We start from the raw sequence: 19,737 nt of genomic DNA, 5'->3' as shown, positions 1-19,737 counted from the left end.
AAAATTCCCTGTTTAAATTCCTTCAGAGAATCACTAAGGAAAAGCGACAACATTCTACTTCATTCCTAAATCTGTGTAATATATTGGCTTATGTAAGAGATTTGTCCCTGTAGCAAAACTGGATGTCTTAGTTAATAACCAAAGGCATCTCCTAAAATCCCCAAGATAATTTCATTGACAGTACAAAATGTGGGTATTCATCTGAAAGCAAGAAACTGGATTTTACTTCTGACTTTCTGGGTTCATTTTGCAAGAATATGTGTTCCCTACTTGGTTGTTAGGGGCTGACCTCCCATCTACTCATAGAAATGGGTCTCATATAATAGAATATAAGCAGACACAGCCAGGGGTGCACGCTCCAACAGTCACACAAAGCTTGCAAGGCAGAAGAGGATGGGTGCTTTAAACAATCAAAAAGAAACCACAAATTGCTCTTGGGGATTTTAAATGTGACCAAATTGAAAAATGCACTTTCCTCTCCCAGCTGGCCCCCAAATAGTGGAGGTCATCAAAAGCAACTCCCTTGGAGGTGGAGTTCTCTCTCTTGCAGCTCCAGCAAGGCTTCAGACTCTACGAAGCAGAAGGAGGGGTGTGTGACTCTCAATAAAATGCAAAAGGTCAGCATAGACTACTGACAGTGCCCAAAGTTGACCACTGGGGGGCGCTTCCAACATTCTGCAGAAAATAGGCCTGAAAGCTTTGGGTCACTAGTTGAGGAAAACCTGTATGCCAAAAGGGGAGAAGTATTTGGAAATTCCTCTAGTTACTATTTTTCTCTAATAAGAATGGCTGCGGGCTTCCCTGGTGGTGCAGTGGTTGAGAGTCCGCCTGCCGATGCAGGCGGACACGGGTTCGTGCCCCGGTCCGGGAAGATCCCACATGCCGCGGAGCGGCTGGGCCCGTGAGCCATGGCCGCTGAGTCTGCGCGTCCGGAGCCTGTGCTCCGCAACGGGAGAGGCCACAACAGTGAGAGGCCCGCGTACCGCAAAAAAAAAAAAAAAAAAAGAATGGCTGCATTGCCTCTGCAACATTTGGGTCAGAGAATTAAGGGTCCAAACTTCCAGGGACAGTGCCCACAGAACCACACCCTCCCTTCTGGAAGACTTTGGGGATTCTAAGGGCAGAGTCCGATGCATCAACCTTTCTGCATGTTGCTCTGCCTGAAACTACTATGTGTGTGGTCCTTTCACTGATTTGTCCTGATTTTAGTTCACCTTCAAAACTATGTTTTTGCACCAAGAAAGTTCACCTTGACTTTCTTATTCTTTTGCAAGACTTTGAGGTGCTTGGTGCAATTGACATATATTAGTTCAAACTCTGTTTCTGAACATTGAGAAACAAATGGTAAGTTATGCGTTGTTAGGATCCAAACAACCCATGCTTCTTATCATGCATCAAGATGCATCAACCTCTTATTTGAAATTAAAGAGAAAAAACAAGCAACTTTTTTTAAAAAAAGAAAAATAAAGCATCCATAAGTCACCCTCCTTGGGTTTAGTGCTATCCTGTTGGCTAATATGAGCTATTGAAAATATTTTTGGAATGGTCTTCAAATATGATAAGTATTTTCTTTTACTTACTTGATATTTCACTATATAGTTATGTACAGACATGGCCCTTACCATGCAGGAAAAATGTACATTCTCCACCTCTGTGGGACATTATCAGTTCCCTGGGTCTTATGAGTCAGCAAGGTGAATTTATTAGTCAGCTGTCAGCTCTAACAACATAATTAAAGTGCAAAGAAAGAGAGAAAGCAGCCAGGTCAATTTTTTTTTCATTGTCTGCATCAATATGCTTCATGCCTGCCAGATGCCATAGGCTCAGGTAACAATAACTCTATATCTTTTCTCTTCTTTGAAAGCAGAGGTCTCCCTGAGAAGAGAAGAGGGAGGTAAACATGAGATAGCCCTATTTCTTCAACAACCAACAATCCTGGGAGAAGCAAGGTTGCTTTCCCAGCCTAGGGTAGGAGGACTAACCCCTGCATTTGGTTTCCTGACACAAGGGCTGTTGAGTGGTTGGGTCCATTTCCCATATACTTATAATATTTTCACTCAGAAATGTCTCAAAATTTAAAGACTGAGGAAGAACCGTCTACCAACAGCACACGGAAGGGTGGGTTTTAAAAAGAAAATCCCACTAAACAGCTTTTTTTAAAAAAAAATACAATCAACGTTCATAGTGAGGCTAAAAATGGTTTGTGTAAATCAGAATAGATTCCCACATTACCAATGGTGGGGGGCGGCGGGGGGGGGGGGAGGGAAGAAAACAAGCACAGCAAGGTGCAGAGATGATTTTTAAGTATATCTTTTCACTTAGCATTGAAACCCACTCTTCCCTGTAGCACTTTGTGGCCTTTTGTCGTATTCCACAGTTTTGCCGGTGAGGTGCGTGGGCATCGTTTTGCAAAGCCTGCACCTGTCTCTCCAAGGGCATTGGCTTCCTGGTCTCCACAGCCTCAGGAAGAAGTCCCCCACTCCTCCACCTCAAGAGAGCCACTGGCTGGGCTCCGCAGGGGCACGGCTACTGAGTTTTTAATTATGGAAATGTTACATACAAATCCACTTGACTTTCAACCTGTCTTCCCTGTCCTGTTGCCTAAAGACTGAAAGAGCAGTTTCAGAACATGCCATTCCTCCAATATAAATATTTATGATGCACTGAGGACCATGCACATGCTGAGGACTGAAATTGCTTATGTGTCGGCCCATCCCTACAGAGGCAGCCTCGGCTCTTCTGGAAGCCTGTAACAAAGGAAATGTAACAGAAGCAGTTAAACCCTAGGAGAAGACTGGGAGGTGCACCGGGCCAGTAAAGTGCCAGCGAAACATCACAAGCCTTTTCTATGGACCCTCGTCCCCGAGTTCTAATAGAATATGCAGCAGAGTTTCAAATTCCCCTTCTTACCTGCTTCATTAAAATGGCTACCAGCACCTCCCGTCTTATATTCCCTCATGCAAATGTGCCCTCAGCTTTACCAAATATCAATCTCTTCACCTTCCCACCCAAGTCTGAAGCATCTGTCTTCCACTCCAACCAACTGGGCTCCCCTGGCTGGAGACAGAATTCCCGTTTGGTTCCATCATCTTCGGGGGACAAAGGAGACTGGCTTCGTCTCCATCACCCCCGTCCTCCCTGCACTGTGGGAGGCGTGGCATGCACAGTTCTGTCCCTTCTGCCTTCCACGAAAATTCCACCGACTCAGGGCAAGGCTGGATCGTCAAGCTGGGAGCCGAGGTTCAATTTTTAGAGACAGCTCATACAGTGTATCTTCATCTATGATGAGGGCTTTGTCAAGCAAGTACTGAGTGACCTGGAGAAAAAGGGGAATCCCCACTTTGAGTTTTGTCACAACACCAGTATGTACATTTTCTGGATGGAACCCGACACAATTCAACGTTTTCTCCTAAGCATTGAAATACTTTAGGTAACTAAAAAAATTATGAATATATTCTTACTATAAAAAAAAAAAATCACACATCTCTAGTCCTCTGTCAACTCCCACCCCCAGGCACTGCCCTCAAGAATTGCCACTGTTATCAGTTGGCTTGTATTCTCCCAGACATTTTTCTGTGTCTTTCTAGACATTACATTACCATGCACTTAACAGAAATCATTTTTTCCCCTTATAAGTGGTATCAAAACGATACATTTTATTCTGCTTTTGTCAAACTAGAAGTCGTGGAGAGCTCCCCATGTCAGTACAAAGAGCTCTAAGTGCTGTGCACCATTAACAGTGTGACTTATCAGAGTTTATTTAATGATGTCATATCGATGGGTGTTTGGTGGCTGTCAGTGTTTCACTATGACACAAAGTGACAGTGAAGTCCTTGTTAGCATGTTTCCTAGTGCTCACGTGTGAATGGTCCTCTAGACACTGGAAATGAAATGAAAGGAAAGGATATGGAGATGAACATGTTGGAACATGGGGTAGCTCCATGAAAATATTTATCTTTACTGAGATATAACAGACATAAGTAAAATTAATAGCTTGATTAGTTTTGACAAATGTAAACACCCATGTAACTTACATATATAGCATGCTAGAGAATAACTCCATCAGCCCAGAAAGTTCCCTCATGCAGCTTCCCAATTGACCTGCTGCCAGAAGCAATCGCTGCTCAGATTTCTACCACAACATGTTCTGTCTGCTCTAGAACTTCACGTAAATGGAATCACACGGTATGTACTCTCTTGTGTCTGGCTTCTTTCACTCAGCATAATGTTTTGAGATTCATCTATATTGTGGTGTGTTTCAGTGGTTTGTCCTCTTCCATTGCTGAGTAGTGGGTCCAATGTATAGATGTTCCACAATTTGTTTATCCATTCATCTATTTATGGACACCTGGGCTGTTTCCAATTTTTGGCTATTATTAAGAAATGCTATAAACATTTTATACAAGACTTTTAATGGGCATGTTTTCACTTCCCTCTTGGATAAATACCTGGGTCATAAGGTAGATGCATATTTAACATTTCAAGAAACCTCCAAATGACACAGTTTTTCCAAAGAGGTTGTACCGTGTTACTCTCACCAGCAGTGTATAAGAACTCCAGTTACTTGGTATATCAATTTTTAATTTTAAGACGTAATATAAGATGACCTCCAAAACTGTTGTACCTATAGTACATAAGAGCACCTGTTATCCCATACCCTAACTAATGTTTGCTGTTATCAATATTTTAAAAATTTGTCTTTCTGATAGCTGATAATGATGCTTCATAATCTGCATTTTTTCTTATTAATGAAGTTGAACATTTTCCAAATATTTATTTGTTTCTTCTTCTGTGAGTTACCTGCTTATAGCTTTGCCAATTTTCCTATTGAGTTGTTTATGCTTTTCTTATAGATTTATAGGAATACTTTTATTCTGTCTCTTTGTTTCACATGTTACAAACAGTGTCTCCTAGTCTACTGCTTGTATTTTGACTTTTTAAACAATTGCCCTTTGTCATATAGAAGTTTTAGATTTTGATTCAGCAAAAACTTTATCAAGCTTGTCTTTTACAGATTTTGCATTCTGTGTTTAGGGTCTTTCAAACCCAAAGGTCATGAAATTTTGTCCTATATTTTATTTAAATAATTTAATATTTTTTAATATTTAAGTAGTGAATTCATCTGGAATTTATTTTTGTGAATGGTATAAGACAGAGAGCCGAAATTCCTATTCCATTTATACAATGGTCAGTTTCTTTCTGGCGCTTTCTTTAAACATCTCCTCTATCCCATATTAGATTTTCATATAGACAAAATCTGCATCTGGACTTTATTCTGCTCCATTGAGTTTGTATTCCTGTGCCAATATAGTCCTGTTTTATTCAGTACAGTTTTAGTGTCTGTATCTGGTAGGGTAAGCTCTCCCTTACTCTTCCTATTTTTCAAAAAGTCCTTATTTTTTTTTTGGCCTATTAAAGCTTCCTTATGAGTTTCATAATAAGTATGTCAGGTTCCATGACTAATAGGGATAATTGGCTGTGAGTTATATGGGAATCTTCTGTCTCACCTTCTCAATTTTTCTGTAAAGCTAAGATGATTCTAAAAAATAACGTCTACTAAAAAATGAAAAGAAAAGAAGGAAAGAAGGGAGGGAGGGAGGAAGGAAGGAACAAAAGTAAAGAAAGAAAGAGGTAATAAAGGCCAGTTATGGTTGGGATGGAGAGAGGAAGGGGGTATAAGACATGATATGAATCTTGAAAGATGAGTAGGGACCACATAATGCAAGACTTTTTGGACATATCAAGATTTTTTTCTTTCCTTATCCTAAGAGCAAAGGGAAGCCAATAAAGCAAACAACTTCCACTGTGTGTTCCAGAGAGTTCTATCTGGCTGTAAATTTGCAGAATGGATTTGCATTCTGTAGACCAGGTAACAGATATTGGTAGTTTGGACCAGGGGTGGTTCCAGCTTCACAAGAAATACAGGATGTAAAACAGATAGAATTTGATGATGAATTGATATTCTTTTTGCTTTCTTTCTTGTTTTTCTTACTCAGAGTTACCAAAGGTTTGTCTGTTTTACTGGTCTTTTCTTTGAGTCAGCTTTCGGTATTATTGATCTACTCTACTGCTGTTTCCAATGAATTAATTTCCACTTTTTTCTTCATTAAATTCTCTTACAACCACACAATATTACCTTTGGCTGATGGTCTATTCGATAGGAAGTCTGCTGGAACTGGCGTATCTCTCTGATGATGTGTGATATCTGACAGAGAAACAACAAGAGCAAAGCCTAAGTACTGCCCCTGTGCTGCAGCACATTCTTCTGGAAGCCCGTCCCAGAGAAGTCAGTCCCTTCCTCCAGTGAGGTATCTGGAGCCCTGTCCCATCATGCTCCAGGCCCCAGGGCTTTCTTGTCCTTTAATGAGCCACACAAAATGCTAACAGCAAGGAAATACTGAATTCACCATCAGGGAAACAGCTGGCATGGGGCGGCCTCAGGTTCAGGAGTGGCAAGCCCTGGGTGCTAGTGTCCATGGGCTCCTTGCTTCTAACTTGGTGCTTAGAACCCAGCTGTCCAGCAAGAAGCCTCAGCACCTGTCTATCACTGGTCAGTCCTAGAAAGTCATCCCTAGAGCTTTATTCCCTACCCTCTTTGTCCAGACTGCAAGCTGAAATGGACCTGCGAAAACCTCCTGAATCAGCCAACATCAGGTGTCCACCACCAGTGTCCACCACCTCTTCACCTCGAGCATAAAAAGCAGTGACCTTCCATGATGTCGCCTCTTCTCTGTAAGCCACTGATGTCACTGAGACAGCCTGATTGTATGAAATTCTCACCTACCATTCTCATCTTGGAGAAATTGACGAGGCCTTCCTCAGTAAAGTTTGGTGTTCCTTCTTCAATAAACGCCAGGTCCGTCAGGTACATTCCCAGATAAGGAACAGCAGGGGGGTTACAACTGCAAGACCAAGAGGTACTGTTGTCATGCTCATTCCCACAAGTGTCCACTTACCTCCCCATTTAAAATAAATAGGAAGTAAATGTGCTGCTCCCACCCTGAAGAATCAAGTTTTTAAATTCCATTTTCAGAAGCACACTTATGATATGCAGAGTTTTAAATATGCCTCACAATAGAATATGATACAAAATTACCGCCCATGCTTTACTATGTGTTTGAGACAATGGTATTTCAAACAATGGGATGTCTTACAGACAAATACTAACGTTTGCTAGCGAGACTTGCTTGCAGTATTTATCTGCATTGGCCACACTTCTCTGAGGGGTAAAAGCATGTAGGAAAACCCCATGCCCTCACCTCATTAAAGTGCAAACATTCAACCTTAAAGAAGTGGGTGGAAAAAAACATCAATGTAATTAGAGCTTGTAAAACTTGTTTTCTGTTTTAGTTAGTACTTAAATGTTTTAGAAGGTATAGACTTAATTAATATGACAACTACATGCTAAAGTGAGACCTTTGCTGTTTGGAAGGGGGATGAACTTGTTTTTCTCAAGGAGTCTAGAGGCTGAGAATATGGCCTTTTGATCCAGAGTGAACTGGGTTTGAGTCCCTGCTTGACCACTTACTAAGTGATGCAGGGCAAACTCTCTGAACTGGAGTTTCCTTGTCTGTAAAATGGAGACAATAAAACTTATCTCTTTAGTTTGCTGTGAGGCTTAAATTAGACACATCAAGCACTTCACATAGAGTCTGTCATTTAGCAAGTATTCAGTGAATAGTTCTTGTGCTATTGTTGTCACTGTTGTTACTATGAGTCTTTCTTTCTCTCAGGGCATCACAGGACAATATTTTCCAGAGTAAGGCAAGTACGTGCAGTAGATGATAAGAAAACAAGTTGCAGGAGAATACATTTTGTTCTCTCTCTCTCTCTCTCTCTCTCTCTCTCTCTCTCTGTCTCTGTGCACATGTGTGTGTGTGTGTGTGTGTGTGTGCGTGTCTGTAGAAAGAGAGAATGATCCAGCAATAAAAGGTCAAAAATACATAACAATAATCAATAGGCACTGGAATATTTAAATTAAAAAATCACAGGAGGGCTTCCCTGGTGGTGCAGTGGTTGAGAGTCCGCCTGCCGATGCAGGGAACACGGGTTCATGCCCCGGTCCAGGAAGATCCCACATGCCGCAGAGCGGCTGGAACCGTGAGCCATGGCCGCTGAGCCTGCGCCTCCGGAAGCCTGTGCTCCGCAACGGGAGAGGCCACAACAGTGAAAGGCCCGCGTACCACAAAAAAAAAAAAAAAAAAAATCACAGGAAATCACTGTGTTTAGATTAAGAAATACCAAGTCAAGAAACTCTTTATAGTAAAAGAGTTTTATTTACTCTTTATGTGGTTTGATTTACTATGGTGATATTTTCTTCTTATTTGGAAAGCTCTGCATACCACGAGTATGTCCATAAGCTATTTACTTACTGTATCCACAGTATTCCAAATGAAAAGGGAAATCAGAAAAACACCTACGTGATGGAAGTTGTTCCCATTTGTTTTTCTTTTCAAGCCAAAGTAGGAGGTAAGTGACTATTTGTACACTATAAAAATTATATAAACATATTTGTGAATTATGAATAATTTAATAATTAAGATAGACATACTTTTTAAGGGTTTCTCTGAGATTTTTAAATCTTCCTTCAGATGAAATAGTCTTCTGAAGCTTGTCCATTAGAGCTTTTGTCTAGAAAGAAACAAATAACTTAGTATGTCATGAAAATATTCCTATGGTTTGGTAAGGTGGTAAGTTACCAAAAGATGCTCAGTTCTCTTCTACAGTGGCAGTTACTGATACCTTTGCCAGACTATTGTGATGTGATATGACTTTCAAAGTACAGAGGGGGGCATTATATTTAAATTTAATGTTTAAAAAAAGGAGGAAGAACACGTAAAGAAAAGTGACTACACTAATCGTTGAGCCAAAAAGAGAGAAAATGTGTAGAAAAGAAAAACTATAATGCACAAGAAACTTCGGAACTTAAAGAACTGAAAAGCACATGTTGAATAGAGAATCTTAAAAGAGAAGTCTTGTGTCAGGGAGTTTTCATGATGAATCTTTTCGACTGTTAATTTCCAAGTCATTAAAGCACATATTCTGTGCTTGGCTATGGACTGACCAATACCGACTCTGATGAAATGTGACATGTGTGTGACAGGATAATATGCTCTTTGTATCCAGTGCCTAATGGCTGAGGCCACCACTGCGTTAGAGGGAGGCAAAACCCAGCCATGACCAAGGGGTCAGTGTCCAGCTTTTGGATTCTGATATAGCCATTTGAAGCCCACTTTAAAAATACTATTCCATAAAGATGCAGACGTAGAGAATGGACTTGAGGACACGGGGAGGGGGAAGGATAAGCTGGGGTGAAGTGAGAGAGTGGCATGGACATATATACACTACCAAATGTAAAATAGATAGCTAGTGGGAAGCAGCTATAGCACAGGGAGATCAGCTCGATGCTTTGTGACCACCTAGAGGGGTGGGATAGGGAGGGTGGGAGGGAGACACAAGAGGGAGGAGATATGGGGATGTATGTATATGTATAGCTGATTCACTTTGTTATACAGCAGAAACTAACACAACATTGTAAAGCAATTACACTCCAATAAAGATGTTAAAAAAATTTTTAAATAAAAATAAATAAAATAAAAATACTATTCCAATACCCATTCATCATAAAATCTCTCAAAAACTAGGGAAGAGAAAGTAGCTTCCTCAATTTTATGAAAAGCATTTATAAAAAGCCTGCAGCTAACACCATCCTTAATGGTGAAAAACTGAAAGCTTTCCCCCCAAGATCAAGAACAAGGTAAGAATGTCCTCTCTTACTATCCTATTCAACATAGCATTGGAAAGTCTAGCCAGAGCAATAAGGCAAGAAAAGGAAATAAAGGCATATAAATTGGAAAGAAAGAAATAAGATTGTTCCTATTTACAAGTGACATAATTGTCTATGTAGAAAATTCCAAGGAAACTACAAAAAAGCTCCTAGGGCTAATAAGTGAGTTCAGCAAGGTTACGGATACAAGACCAACACACAAAAATCAATTACATTTGTATATACTAACAATGAATGTGTGAAAACCAAAATTAAAACCACAAGAACATTTAAATATCTCCAAGGAAAATGAAATATTTAGGCATAAATCTAACAAAACATATACAGGACTTGTATGTTGAAGATTTCAAAAGGCTGATTTAAGAAATCAAAGAAAACCTAAAGAAATTGTGAGAAATACTGTGTTTATGGACTGGAAGACTCAGTGTAGTAAAGATGTCAATTCTCCCTAAATTGATTGGTTTAATGGAATTCCAATGGAAATCTCAGTAAAGTTTTTAAGACATAGTTTTTAATCCTAAAATTTATATGGAAGTCACAGCACTTAAGGTAGTTAAAATAATTTCAAAACAGAAGAATGAAGTGGAGGAATATAGAAAGAATTCTCAAATCTCAAAGGTAAAAAAACCAAACAATCTAATTAAAAAATGAGCTGAAGACATGATTAGGCATTTTGCTGAAGAGGATATACAGATGCAAACAAGCACATGAAAAGATGTTTAACATTATTAGCCATTAGCAAGTGCAAATTAAAACAATGGTGAGATTTCAAAACGGCTAAAATTAAAAATAGTGATAACACCAAATGCTGACAAGAATGTGGAGAGGGCTTCCCTGGTGGCGCAGTGGTTAAGAATACGCCTGCCAATGCAGGAGATACGGGTTCGAGCTCTGGTCCGGGAAGATCCCACATGCCACGGAGCAACTAAGCCTGTGAGCCACAACTACTGAGCCTGTGCCTAGAGCCTTCGAGCCACAGCTACTGAAGCCCGCACGCCTAGAGCCCATGCTCTGCAACAAGAGAAGCCACTGCAATGAGAACCCACACACCGCAGCGAAGACCCAATGCAGCCACAAATAAATAAATTTATATCTAGAAAAAAAAGAATGTGGAGAAACTGGTTTACTCATACGCTCCTGATAGGAATGTAAAACGGTACAGCCTCTCTAGAAAAGAGTGGAAGTTTCTTATAAAACTAAACACACAATTACCATATGACCCAGCAATCGCACACTTAGGCATTTATCCCAGAGAAATGAAAACTTATAGTCACATAAAACATATTCATGAATGTTCATAGCAGCTTTATTTGTAATAGCTGAAACTGAAAACACCCAGATGTCCTTCAAGGGGTGAATGGTTAAATGAAATGTCATATCTACACCAGGAGGTACTGTTCAGCAATAAAAAGGAACTAAGAATTGATACATGTAACAACTTGAATGGATTTCAAAGGAATTATTCTGAGTTTAAAAAAAGGCAATCTCAAAATGTCATATACTGCATGATTCTATTTATACAACATTCTTGAAATGACAAAATTACAGAGATGGAAAACAGATCTGTGGTTGCCAGGAGTTAGGGAGGGAGAGGGGGGAAGGTGGCTGGGGCTATAAAAGGGTGATAGGAGGGATCTTAGTGATAGAACTGTTCTGTATCTTCACTCTGGTGGTGATTACATGCATCTATCCCTGTAATAAAGGCACACTAGACACACACACACACACACACACACATATGCACACACACAAATGAATACATGTAAAAGTAATGAAGTCTGTATAAGATTGGTGGATGGTACCAATGGTTAATTTTGTGGTTGTGATATTGTCTGTAGTTATGTGAGATGTTACCACTGGTGGACACTGGGTATAGGGTGGAAGGGATTTCTATTATTTCTTATAATTGCATATGGACCTACAGTGATCTCAAGATTAAAAGTTTTTTAAAAACAGTTTTTATAAAAGCTGTGGCTTTTATTTGCAAGGTCCAGGCTTTATTCACAGAAGAATTTGCCATTTCTAGAGGCCAAACTTGGGATTCTTAGAGCATTCCATTTTTACTAAGGAATGGGGGGAAGGGATAAAAGATATGACTTAGGCTTGGTTTCTTGCTACATAGGGAGGAATTTAAAAGGCTCGGAGAGAGCAAAGAAAATAGAAGAGAGTAAGAAGCAATGTCTCTGAGAGGGGCTTAAACCCTCAGAGGGGGCAACAGAAACCAGACAGCTTTGAGGAAATGTCAGCAGAATATATGCTATTCTTCCTGCCTGAAACCCTTGAGGTGGGCGCCCTGAAGACACCCTTCACCAACTTTGGGTGGTCACAACAAGGCAGGCACAGTGGTCTGTGGAAGAAGGATATGCAGAGAGGGCCTGGCATAAACACTCCTAGCCTCTGGCGCCCATGGGACATGGAGGAGCCTAGAAAGTTCCCCCAACACCCTTTGAGAGGGTCAAGTGAGTTATCTAGTAATGAAGAATTAGCCTGCCCACTAGGGATCAGCAAGGGGCACCACAGCCTGTAGTAGAGGTAATACGCACCCCATCTCAGAGAATCAGCAGAGCCAGTGAGAGATGAATGGGAGGTGAGGTCAGTCAGGCTCCCTGCGTGCAATAACCATGCCATGTTCCTGGCAGGGTAGGTTGACCATTTGAACACCAGGCACAGGCAACTCACAGCGACTTGTACCCAAAGACTACAGCAGGAGGCCAGTGGGTGCACACAGCCTTCCACAAGCCCGGAAAAGCCCTCCCTAACACCCACTGACACTCAGGGGGAAGAGCAGGGGGGAAATGGTGATGTCACTTGAATCCTGAAATTATCTGAAGGAAAAAGTAAGCGTGAACAAGCTAAGTCCAATTAAAAGAAAATTAAGAAGTTATATTTCTTCACATTCAAGTCATTATGCCAAAACTTGACTACCTGAATGACAAAGAAGAGGTGAACATGGAGGCCCTCTATCCCTGGTCTTTGGCCCTAAGGCATTTGTACCTTTGAGGGAGAAAGAATGGATCCACGGACATCACTGTGCTCACTTGGAATCAATGCGCCCTCCCTAAATGATTCAGGGAACACCTCCTGACTGTCAACCACATTGTCTGAAGTTGTCCCCAGATATGTTATAATGAGTGTTTTGGTTTGTATTTTCTTTTCTAAATTAACCATTTAGAAACACATATGAGCAGAATCAATTAAGTGGTAAGAACACAGTAATTACCCACCTTTCTTTGGCAACGGAGCTGCACATTTCAGCTAATTATTTCCTAATCAGTAATATTTATCCTGGCTCTGGTCTCCCAGTCTCTCCTCCTCGCGGCAGCGGGAGGTGTCGCCCGCTGGTGCTCACCTGCTTGGACACCTTGGCCCAGGTTTTCTTCAGCCGGTAGATAGCACTTCTGTTTAAGGCCGAGGTGATCTCCAGCACGCCGTTGTAGTTGTGCAGGCACCGGCAGATGTCCGCCACGGCCACCCACTTCTCAATTGCGTTGGCTCGGGAGCTGATATCCGCATAATTCATGATCTGGGAGGCCACCAGGTTACTCATCTGAGACAATGGAAAAGCCAAGAGAGGGCAGCTAAGAGCCAAAGCAATTCATGCAGGCACGATACCTGAATTACCTACAGAAATGTCAGCAAAGCAGGTGTCAAGGGATGTGAGATCATGGTCCATTTAGATATCAACCTTCTGAAGAAACTAAAGTCTGTAATGGTAACAATAACAACACACGAATGAACACCTGCTCATCCTGAGTGAAGAGAGGGGTTGTTTGGGATCAGCTTGTTGGGGGAAGAGGTGGTTTTGCTAATCAGTAATTTTGATGGAGGAGTCATTTCCAATAATTATTGAGAGAATGGCAGAGAACGAGCTAACCCCTGAGGAATGGCAACCTTTGCAGATCAGGGGTTTCACTTCTTGGGGCCTCTCCCAATGTTCCTTGGGTCCCAACGATGTGGGGATATTCACTCTAGGAAGCCTCAGTTAGCACAAAGAAAACACATTTCCTCCCAATCAAATCAAACTCTAACCTACCAACTCTCAAACCAGAAACACTTAGGTGCAGAAGAGAGAACATTTTCATCTTATCTTGCTGAATTTTTTTTCCACCAGCAGTTAAAGGGACCTATAGTTTCAAGGCTAAGCACTGTAATTCTATTAGTTAACGCCAAGAGAAAAAGAGGCAACTTAAGAAGCTCAACACTTAGAATATGGAAAGGAAAAGACTAGAACAGGATTGGTTACTAATAAAGGGAATCTGGGGTCCATAATCTTATATCCATATACTAAATCTGATGAGTACACCAATTCTTTGATAATTCCATAGGTATTTTAAATCTCACAGGGCCTCAGAACTATCATTGTGCATATTTATTAAAGAAATTATTTTGTACTGAGCACCCAGTAAGGACCATTCTTTTAGGTTGTGGGAACAGGAAAAATAAATAAATCAGTCTCCCTGACCTTAAGGCACTGAGCCTGGTTGGGTGGGAAGGTGAGGAGAGGCAGACAGAAACAAGTAAATACCACAAAGCGAAATGCAAAGCTAGGGCTGGGGGGCGGGGGGGGTGGTGGAGCTTGAGAAATAGAGGCAGCATGGGGCAGGTGGCTTAGTACAGAGGAGAGAGATTGTGCCCGCACTGAACCCTGAAGCGTGAGGAGAAGCTAGCTACTGCTTCCCATCAAAGTAGAGGAGTGTCTGCAAAGGGACAGAGGGGGAAGGCGTGGTGGCATGGAGGATCTGGCAGCTGTCTGAGGAGCACGGGGGTTGGTGAGAGACAAGGATGACAGGAGGCAGGGCTCCTGTAGGCCAGGTTGAGCGGCTGGGGCCGTATTGTGAAGGTGAGAGGAAGCCACTGACAAAATTTCATCAAAGAGATATAATTAGATGGGCCTCCGAGAGAAGTTATTTCCGTGCCACTGTGTGAAGAAAGGGTTGGGTGTCAGTGAGATGGGGGTGGGGAGATAGTGAGTTAGGAGCTCCTGGAGAAAAGAATGAAAGGCCAAATCAAGATTATGGCAGTGGGAAGGGAGGGGAAAAGAAGAGTCTGAGATGTGTAGATTTAGGGTTCACTAACATGTTGAGGGGTGAGCGAGGTGGAGAAAGGAGAAGAAGGGGTCGAAGATGACCTCTAGATTCCGTGCTTGGTTGAGTGAGTGGCTGGTGGGGCCATTACCCAAGACCAAGAACAGAGAATAAGATGAAGAAGCAGGCTTGGTGGGTCTGGGAGGAACTCTGATGATGAGTTCCATCTGCAATCTGGACACAGTGCAAGTGGCCACCCAAGTAGAGACATGTGGGTATGGAGCCTGGGACCGAACCTCTGATTTGAGTGTCCATTTCATCCCAAGTGTATGTACAGCACAGGCAAAAAAGAAAAAAAAATAGGTTTCTTGTGCACAGAAGGGGCTCTGCTTCTCAAAGAGTGGCCCAGACAGGTCATGTGTCCTGTCCTTTAGGAAGCAGTGACATTTGATGCTTGTTCTGTAATAACACCTATTCCACATGTACCCTCAGCAAAGCACTGTCTTGGGAATTTGCACTGTTGTTTTGTATTTTGATTCTGGATGACATTAATTTACCTACAGGTTTCCTGGTAGTCTTTTTTTTTTTTTTTTTAACATCATCATTACTCTTTTTACCGTACTTTAGTAGAATTGAAAAGGGAGCCTTCCCTTTGCCGGGATAGGCCTGAAGACATTCCAACATCTGTGGCTCTTCCACAGGACTAAGACCAGTAGGACAGCACCAATGGGGAGGAGGAGGGTATAAAAGCAACTCCATCTAAACTGCTGCAGAAGAGCAGAGGGGGAGAGGGACCGACAGCTGGTTACCTCTGCACGCAGTCTCAGCATCACTGTAATTACGCTCAGAGAGGTTCCTTCCCACCCTGGAATGTACTGGGACTGAATGTTCAGTAATAATGAGGAGGAGCTGTAGCAACCCAGCCTTACCATCACCAGTACCACCAGGGGCCAGTGACACAGTGCTGTTAGAACCAGTCAATCTACGACCATGAAGTAATCATGATCATGATAAAAATAATAGCAGCTACCTATGCATCACTGAGCACTTACCAGACTTGTGTACCATCAAATGTGAACTGGAAGGTAACTGGAAGTAATCACATCACTGTGAACTCTTAGAGGATATTTAAGCTTTTTTTTTTTTTAACATTCCATCAGTTTTGTTTAAAAAGTGGGTGGAAGACTTCTTTTAATTTAGAGAAGGCATCTCAAGACCCTGATACTCATCTTCCTATAACACTCCCACCCAAGGTTTTATTTTTATGGTTACTCACATCATTGAAGTGTTGGCTGGTTTTCATAATGTAAGGTGTTCTTTCATTTTTATCCAGCTTCATCCACCCCTGCCCAAGAAATTCTCTGAAAATTCAAAACAAAACACAAAATCAATTAAGTGTTTTAAGGGTGCCCATGATCCTGAATAATTATTATGAATATTATATACATTAAACTTGACATTGCCCAACCCTGCTGCTCCATCTCAAATGAATTTTAGCTCAATTCTACCATTTCACCACTTGATGCCAAAAAGAAAAAGATTCTTCAGTTTCAGCTTTCTCTTATAAATGTTTGGAACCGGGTCCTTATTAGGATCATTATAAAGGCTTCTCTGAAATTGGAAAACAATGACAAGAGGAATAAAGAGCTTAAGTGCTAACTCAGAAACCAAGACCATTTTCCCTGGATCACCTTGAAAAAATCTTAAGCCTTAGCAGAAGGCTTGAAAAATCCATCACTACCAAAAATGTTAATCAAGAACAGCATGTTTTCCTCCACTTTGCTCTGACAGTCTCCAGGAGAATGTCAGTTCCATGGGCAGGGACTTTCCTTTGTTCGCCCCAGAGCCCGGAACAGTACACGTGGTAAGGGCCGAATGAACAAATGCTGGTGTTAGCACTTTGCAGCCCGTTCGTGTGAGAAAGGCAGTTACGGTGGTGGGAGCTCAGCCTGGAGGAAGGTCTGTCTTCTGAATAACATCCCTGCTCCTTCATTTCACTCATGAGTGGGTCACTGGATCACAGCAAGCGAGGGACAATCAAGCTGGAGCATACAGGAGTTATTTTGTCAAGGCATTACCGAAATTAAAATGAAATTACTCTGACACATTCTTAATCCACCAATGTTGACTGAGTCCTTTGACGTGGGTGGTACTGTTCCCATCCTGCAAGGCTGTTGGACACAAAGATGTGCTTTTTCTACGGATGAAAATTGGTACATGTTCACAGCAGCAGAGGGGAGGAGAGGTGAGAAGGGTCCCAGGAAGAGACCACACCAAGGGCAACCACAAAGATTCAGCCTTTGCTGTTTCTCCTCTTCCATACTGGTCATGCTCCCCTCCCTCCTGAATCCTCACTGCACTGGAGGATAGTCAGGAGGTGGGGGGAAGAGGCACTGCACTCCTAACTCAAGTCATCAAATAGTCAGTGGGTTCATTTGTACGGCCAAGGGGCCACGTTCCTTTTTTCCCCATGTTCATGGATGGGCCTACAATTGCTGAAAGTGGGAAATAAGATAAAATGCATAAAAGAAAAGTCTGCAGGAGCATCTTCCGGCCCTGCCCCTTCTATTGTAGCTCTGACCACCAACACGGCTATGCCTGAGCCTCCATCATCCTGGATGTCCTCTTCTCTACATACAACATGGACCACAGTCATACCTCTTACCCAGCCCCTCCCATACCTTTCATTTAGTTATAATTTCACAGGGGACTTATGCCAACAGTTGTTATTTGTCCACACAAAGGCCTTGTTTGTAGAGCTGCTGATTAGGACAGCAGGAGGGGGCTTAAAGAGCCTCCCTTACTCTGCACACGAGACAGTTAAAAGGCAGTAGTGACATGGATGCTCATTACGTGACAGCGTTCACTCGGCAGATACCCACTCCAAGTGTGCTCTGTGCAAAGCGCTGTCTTGGGAGTCTACGCTGTTCTGGAGTCTCGATGCTCAGCAATACCACCTGCTGATTTATGGACATGGGGGAAAAATTGCAGCAGAATTTACAGAATTTCCCAACATCAGTGTTTCTCAAAGTATAGTCTTAGCTCACGCAGAATTATCTGGGATTCTCATTGAAAATGTAGTTTCCTGGGCCTCAAACCTACTGGAATCAGGATTTCTGCCGGGGGGGTGGCCAGGGGGCGGTACCTAGGGATGTACATTTTGAACAGGTTTCCCAAATGATTTTAGGCACCATGAAGTTTGAGAACCACTGTTATACTGTATTGCGGTTTCTATAACACAAAGATGTGAGAGGACAGAGAACTTCGCCTTCTATGGTAACTGTAGCACGTACAGAAACACAAGACTGACCATCTTGAGAGTTCCCAATATTTCTATATAAATACTTCCAACATATAGTGGAACCAAAAGACATTCAAGTGGGACAAAACCAACATAAGACTAAGAGCCACAGCTCTGCGCACACGCATCTGCTGAGGAACAATGTCAGCTGTAAGGCAGCCCTGCGGCTGTGAGGGCACACTCACTCGTAGGGAATGCTTCTGAAAACGATGTGGTCCAGGAGGGTGATCTGCTCAGCCAGCTCCATGGCCGACAAGGTCTCAAAGCACTCGGCCTTCGGACAGTCTGTCTGCAAGAGATGAGGGCAGGGAATGAAACACACCCGGAAGCAAGGTGCCTGCCAGCTCACTGCAGCTGCTTGGAGTACAAAGTCCACCCTGGATTCCAGCTATGAAGAAAATGGCAGGAAGTTCAGAAATAACAGCCGGCATTAACATCATGGACCAATTGCTAAACCCCAAAGCCAAATCTGGTTCTTCTCACACAGTTTACAGCGAGAGAATATACAGTCCAGAACCCAGTTGTCAGTTATGGGCACAGTGCTTGCCTTTGAGAGGTGAGTCTTATATATAATTGTGCAGGATAAGACCACGGCTGAACTTACCAGTTGAATTATATCCTCCAGTTTTAGGTGGATGTCATCTTGATCATCTTGTGAAAGGGCCCTAAAAAAAAGTCAAAATACCCTCCATGAAAAGAAAATAGACATCCCAGAAATGAAATGACAAAATGCAGTTCAGTTTTCCCTGGGTGGAAGTCGGAGGGCTCCGGTCTGCGAGGCTGTGGAGACGTGAATTGAAGACAGAGGGTCAAGGACACAGGAAGACACACATGTTAAAGGCAGAGGAGGATCATCAAGAGAGCTGACTTATAACACGGAGCCAAGCTGTTACACACAAGTTATAAATAAAACACCCACTGTGAAAGTGAAGCAGAGGGTAAGCTGGTGCTTTGCGTTACTGAGCGGATCTATGCCGCGAATCTGGGTGCCTTGTGTTGCTATCAGTCAGGGTTTCTAACAGGCCTAAGTGTCCAATCCACAATCCTCCAGCCCCTACCCTGGCCCCTCCCTGCTGATGCTGAGGCAGAAGATGCAGGCATAGGTAGACCAGAAGCTCAGGGGGGTTCCTGGGTAGCAAGAGTTCAAACAATACCAGGTAGAAAGCCAGCAGGTGAACTCTTCCCCTTTGCTTCCCAGATGGGCTTTCCTGAGACACATTTGGTACTGTATCCCCACATGTGGTGTTATTCAGCTCTCAGTAAATATTTTTTTTGATCAGTGACAAATGAGTAACTGAATACATAAGTTAAGGTGGGTGCTGGTTCCAGAGTGACAGTGATACTTTCAAGTCCAAGAGAAGTTCAGGGTCCAGGAAAATTAACCTGATTATATAACTTGCCATCTGGACCAAACACTTCAAGTGTCCTAAAATGAAGGCATAATCACATATTAAAAGTATTAAAATATTTAAACAGTGCCCAACCATGTAGCCTGTCTGCTGGAGGACACTAATTTTAAAAAGCAACAATGATGTGATGTTCTATTGTGTTCTGAGTTGATAAAAACAAAACTATCACCCTCGAAAATACAAAATCAACTGAGGAGGGTAATTGTATGCTCATTA

At 42.3% G+C, this 19,737-nt stretch overlaps 1 protein-coding gene across 2 annotated transcripts in view; it reads right to left on the bottom strand.

Annotated features, from left to right (window-relative positions):
* Positions 1-2,830: 2,830 nt before the first annotated feature.
* The window catches only part of RASGRF2 (Ras protein specific guanine nucleotide releasing factor 2), a 228,502-nt gene continuing 211,595 nt past the window's right edge, over positions 2,831-19,737 (bottom strand). For both annotated transcript variants that reach the window (XM_079918349.1, XM_079918350.1), the window contains exons 20-27: positions 18,717-18,777; positions 18,298-18,401; positions 16,088-16,172; positions 13,137-13,334; positions 8,552-8,631; positions 6,785-6,902; positions 6,137-6,205; positions 2,831-3,316 (exon numbers count right to left, since the gene is read on the bottom strand). In XM_079918349.1, the coding sequence (XP_079774475.1) occupies positions 3,224-3,316; positions 6,137-6,205; positions 6,785-6,902; positions 8,552-8,631; positions 13,137-13,334; positions 16,088-16,172; positions 18,298-18,401; positions 18,717-18,777 (808 nt within the window). In that variant the 3' untranslated portion in view covers positions 2,831-3,223. The remainder of the gene's footprint in view (positions 3,317-6,136; positions 6,206-6,784; positions 6,903-8,551; positions 8,632-13,136; positions 13,335-16,087; positions 16,173-18,297; positions 18,402-18,716; positions 18,778-19,737) is intronic.

This window comes from Stenella coeruleoalba (genome assembly GCF_951394435.1).
Source record: "Stenella coeruleoalba genome assembly, chromosome: 3".
Taxonomy (NCBI): Eukaryota; Metazoa; Chordata; class Mammalia; order Artiodactyla; family Delphinidae; genus Stenella; species Stenella coeruleoalba.
The sequence above is the reverse complement of the archived record's forward strand: the minus strand, read 5'-3'. Positions and strand labels throughout refer to the sequence as shown.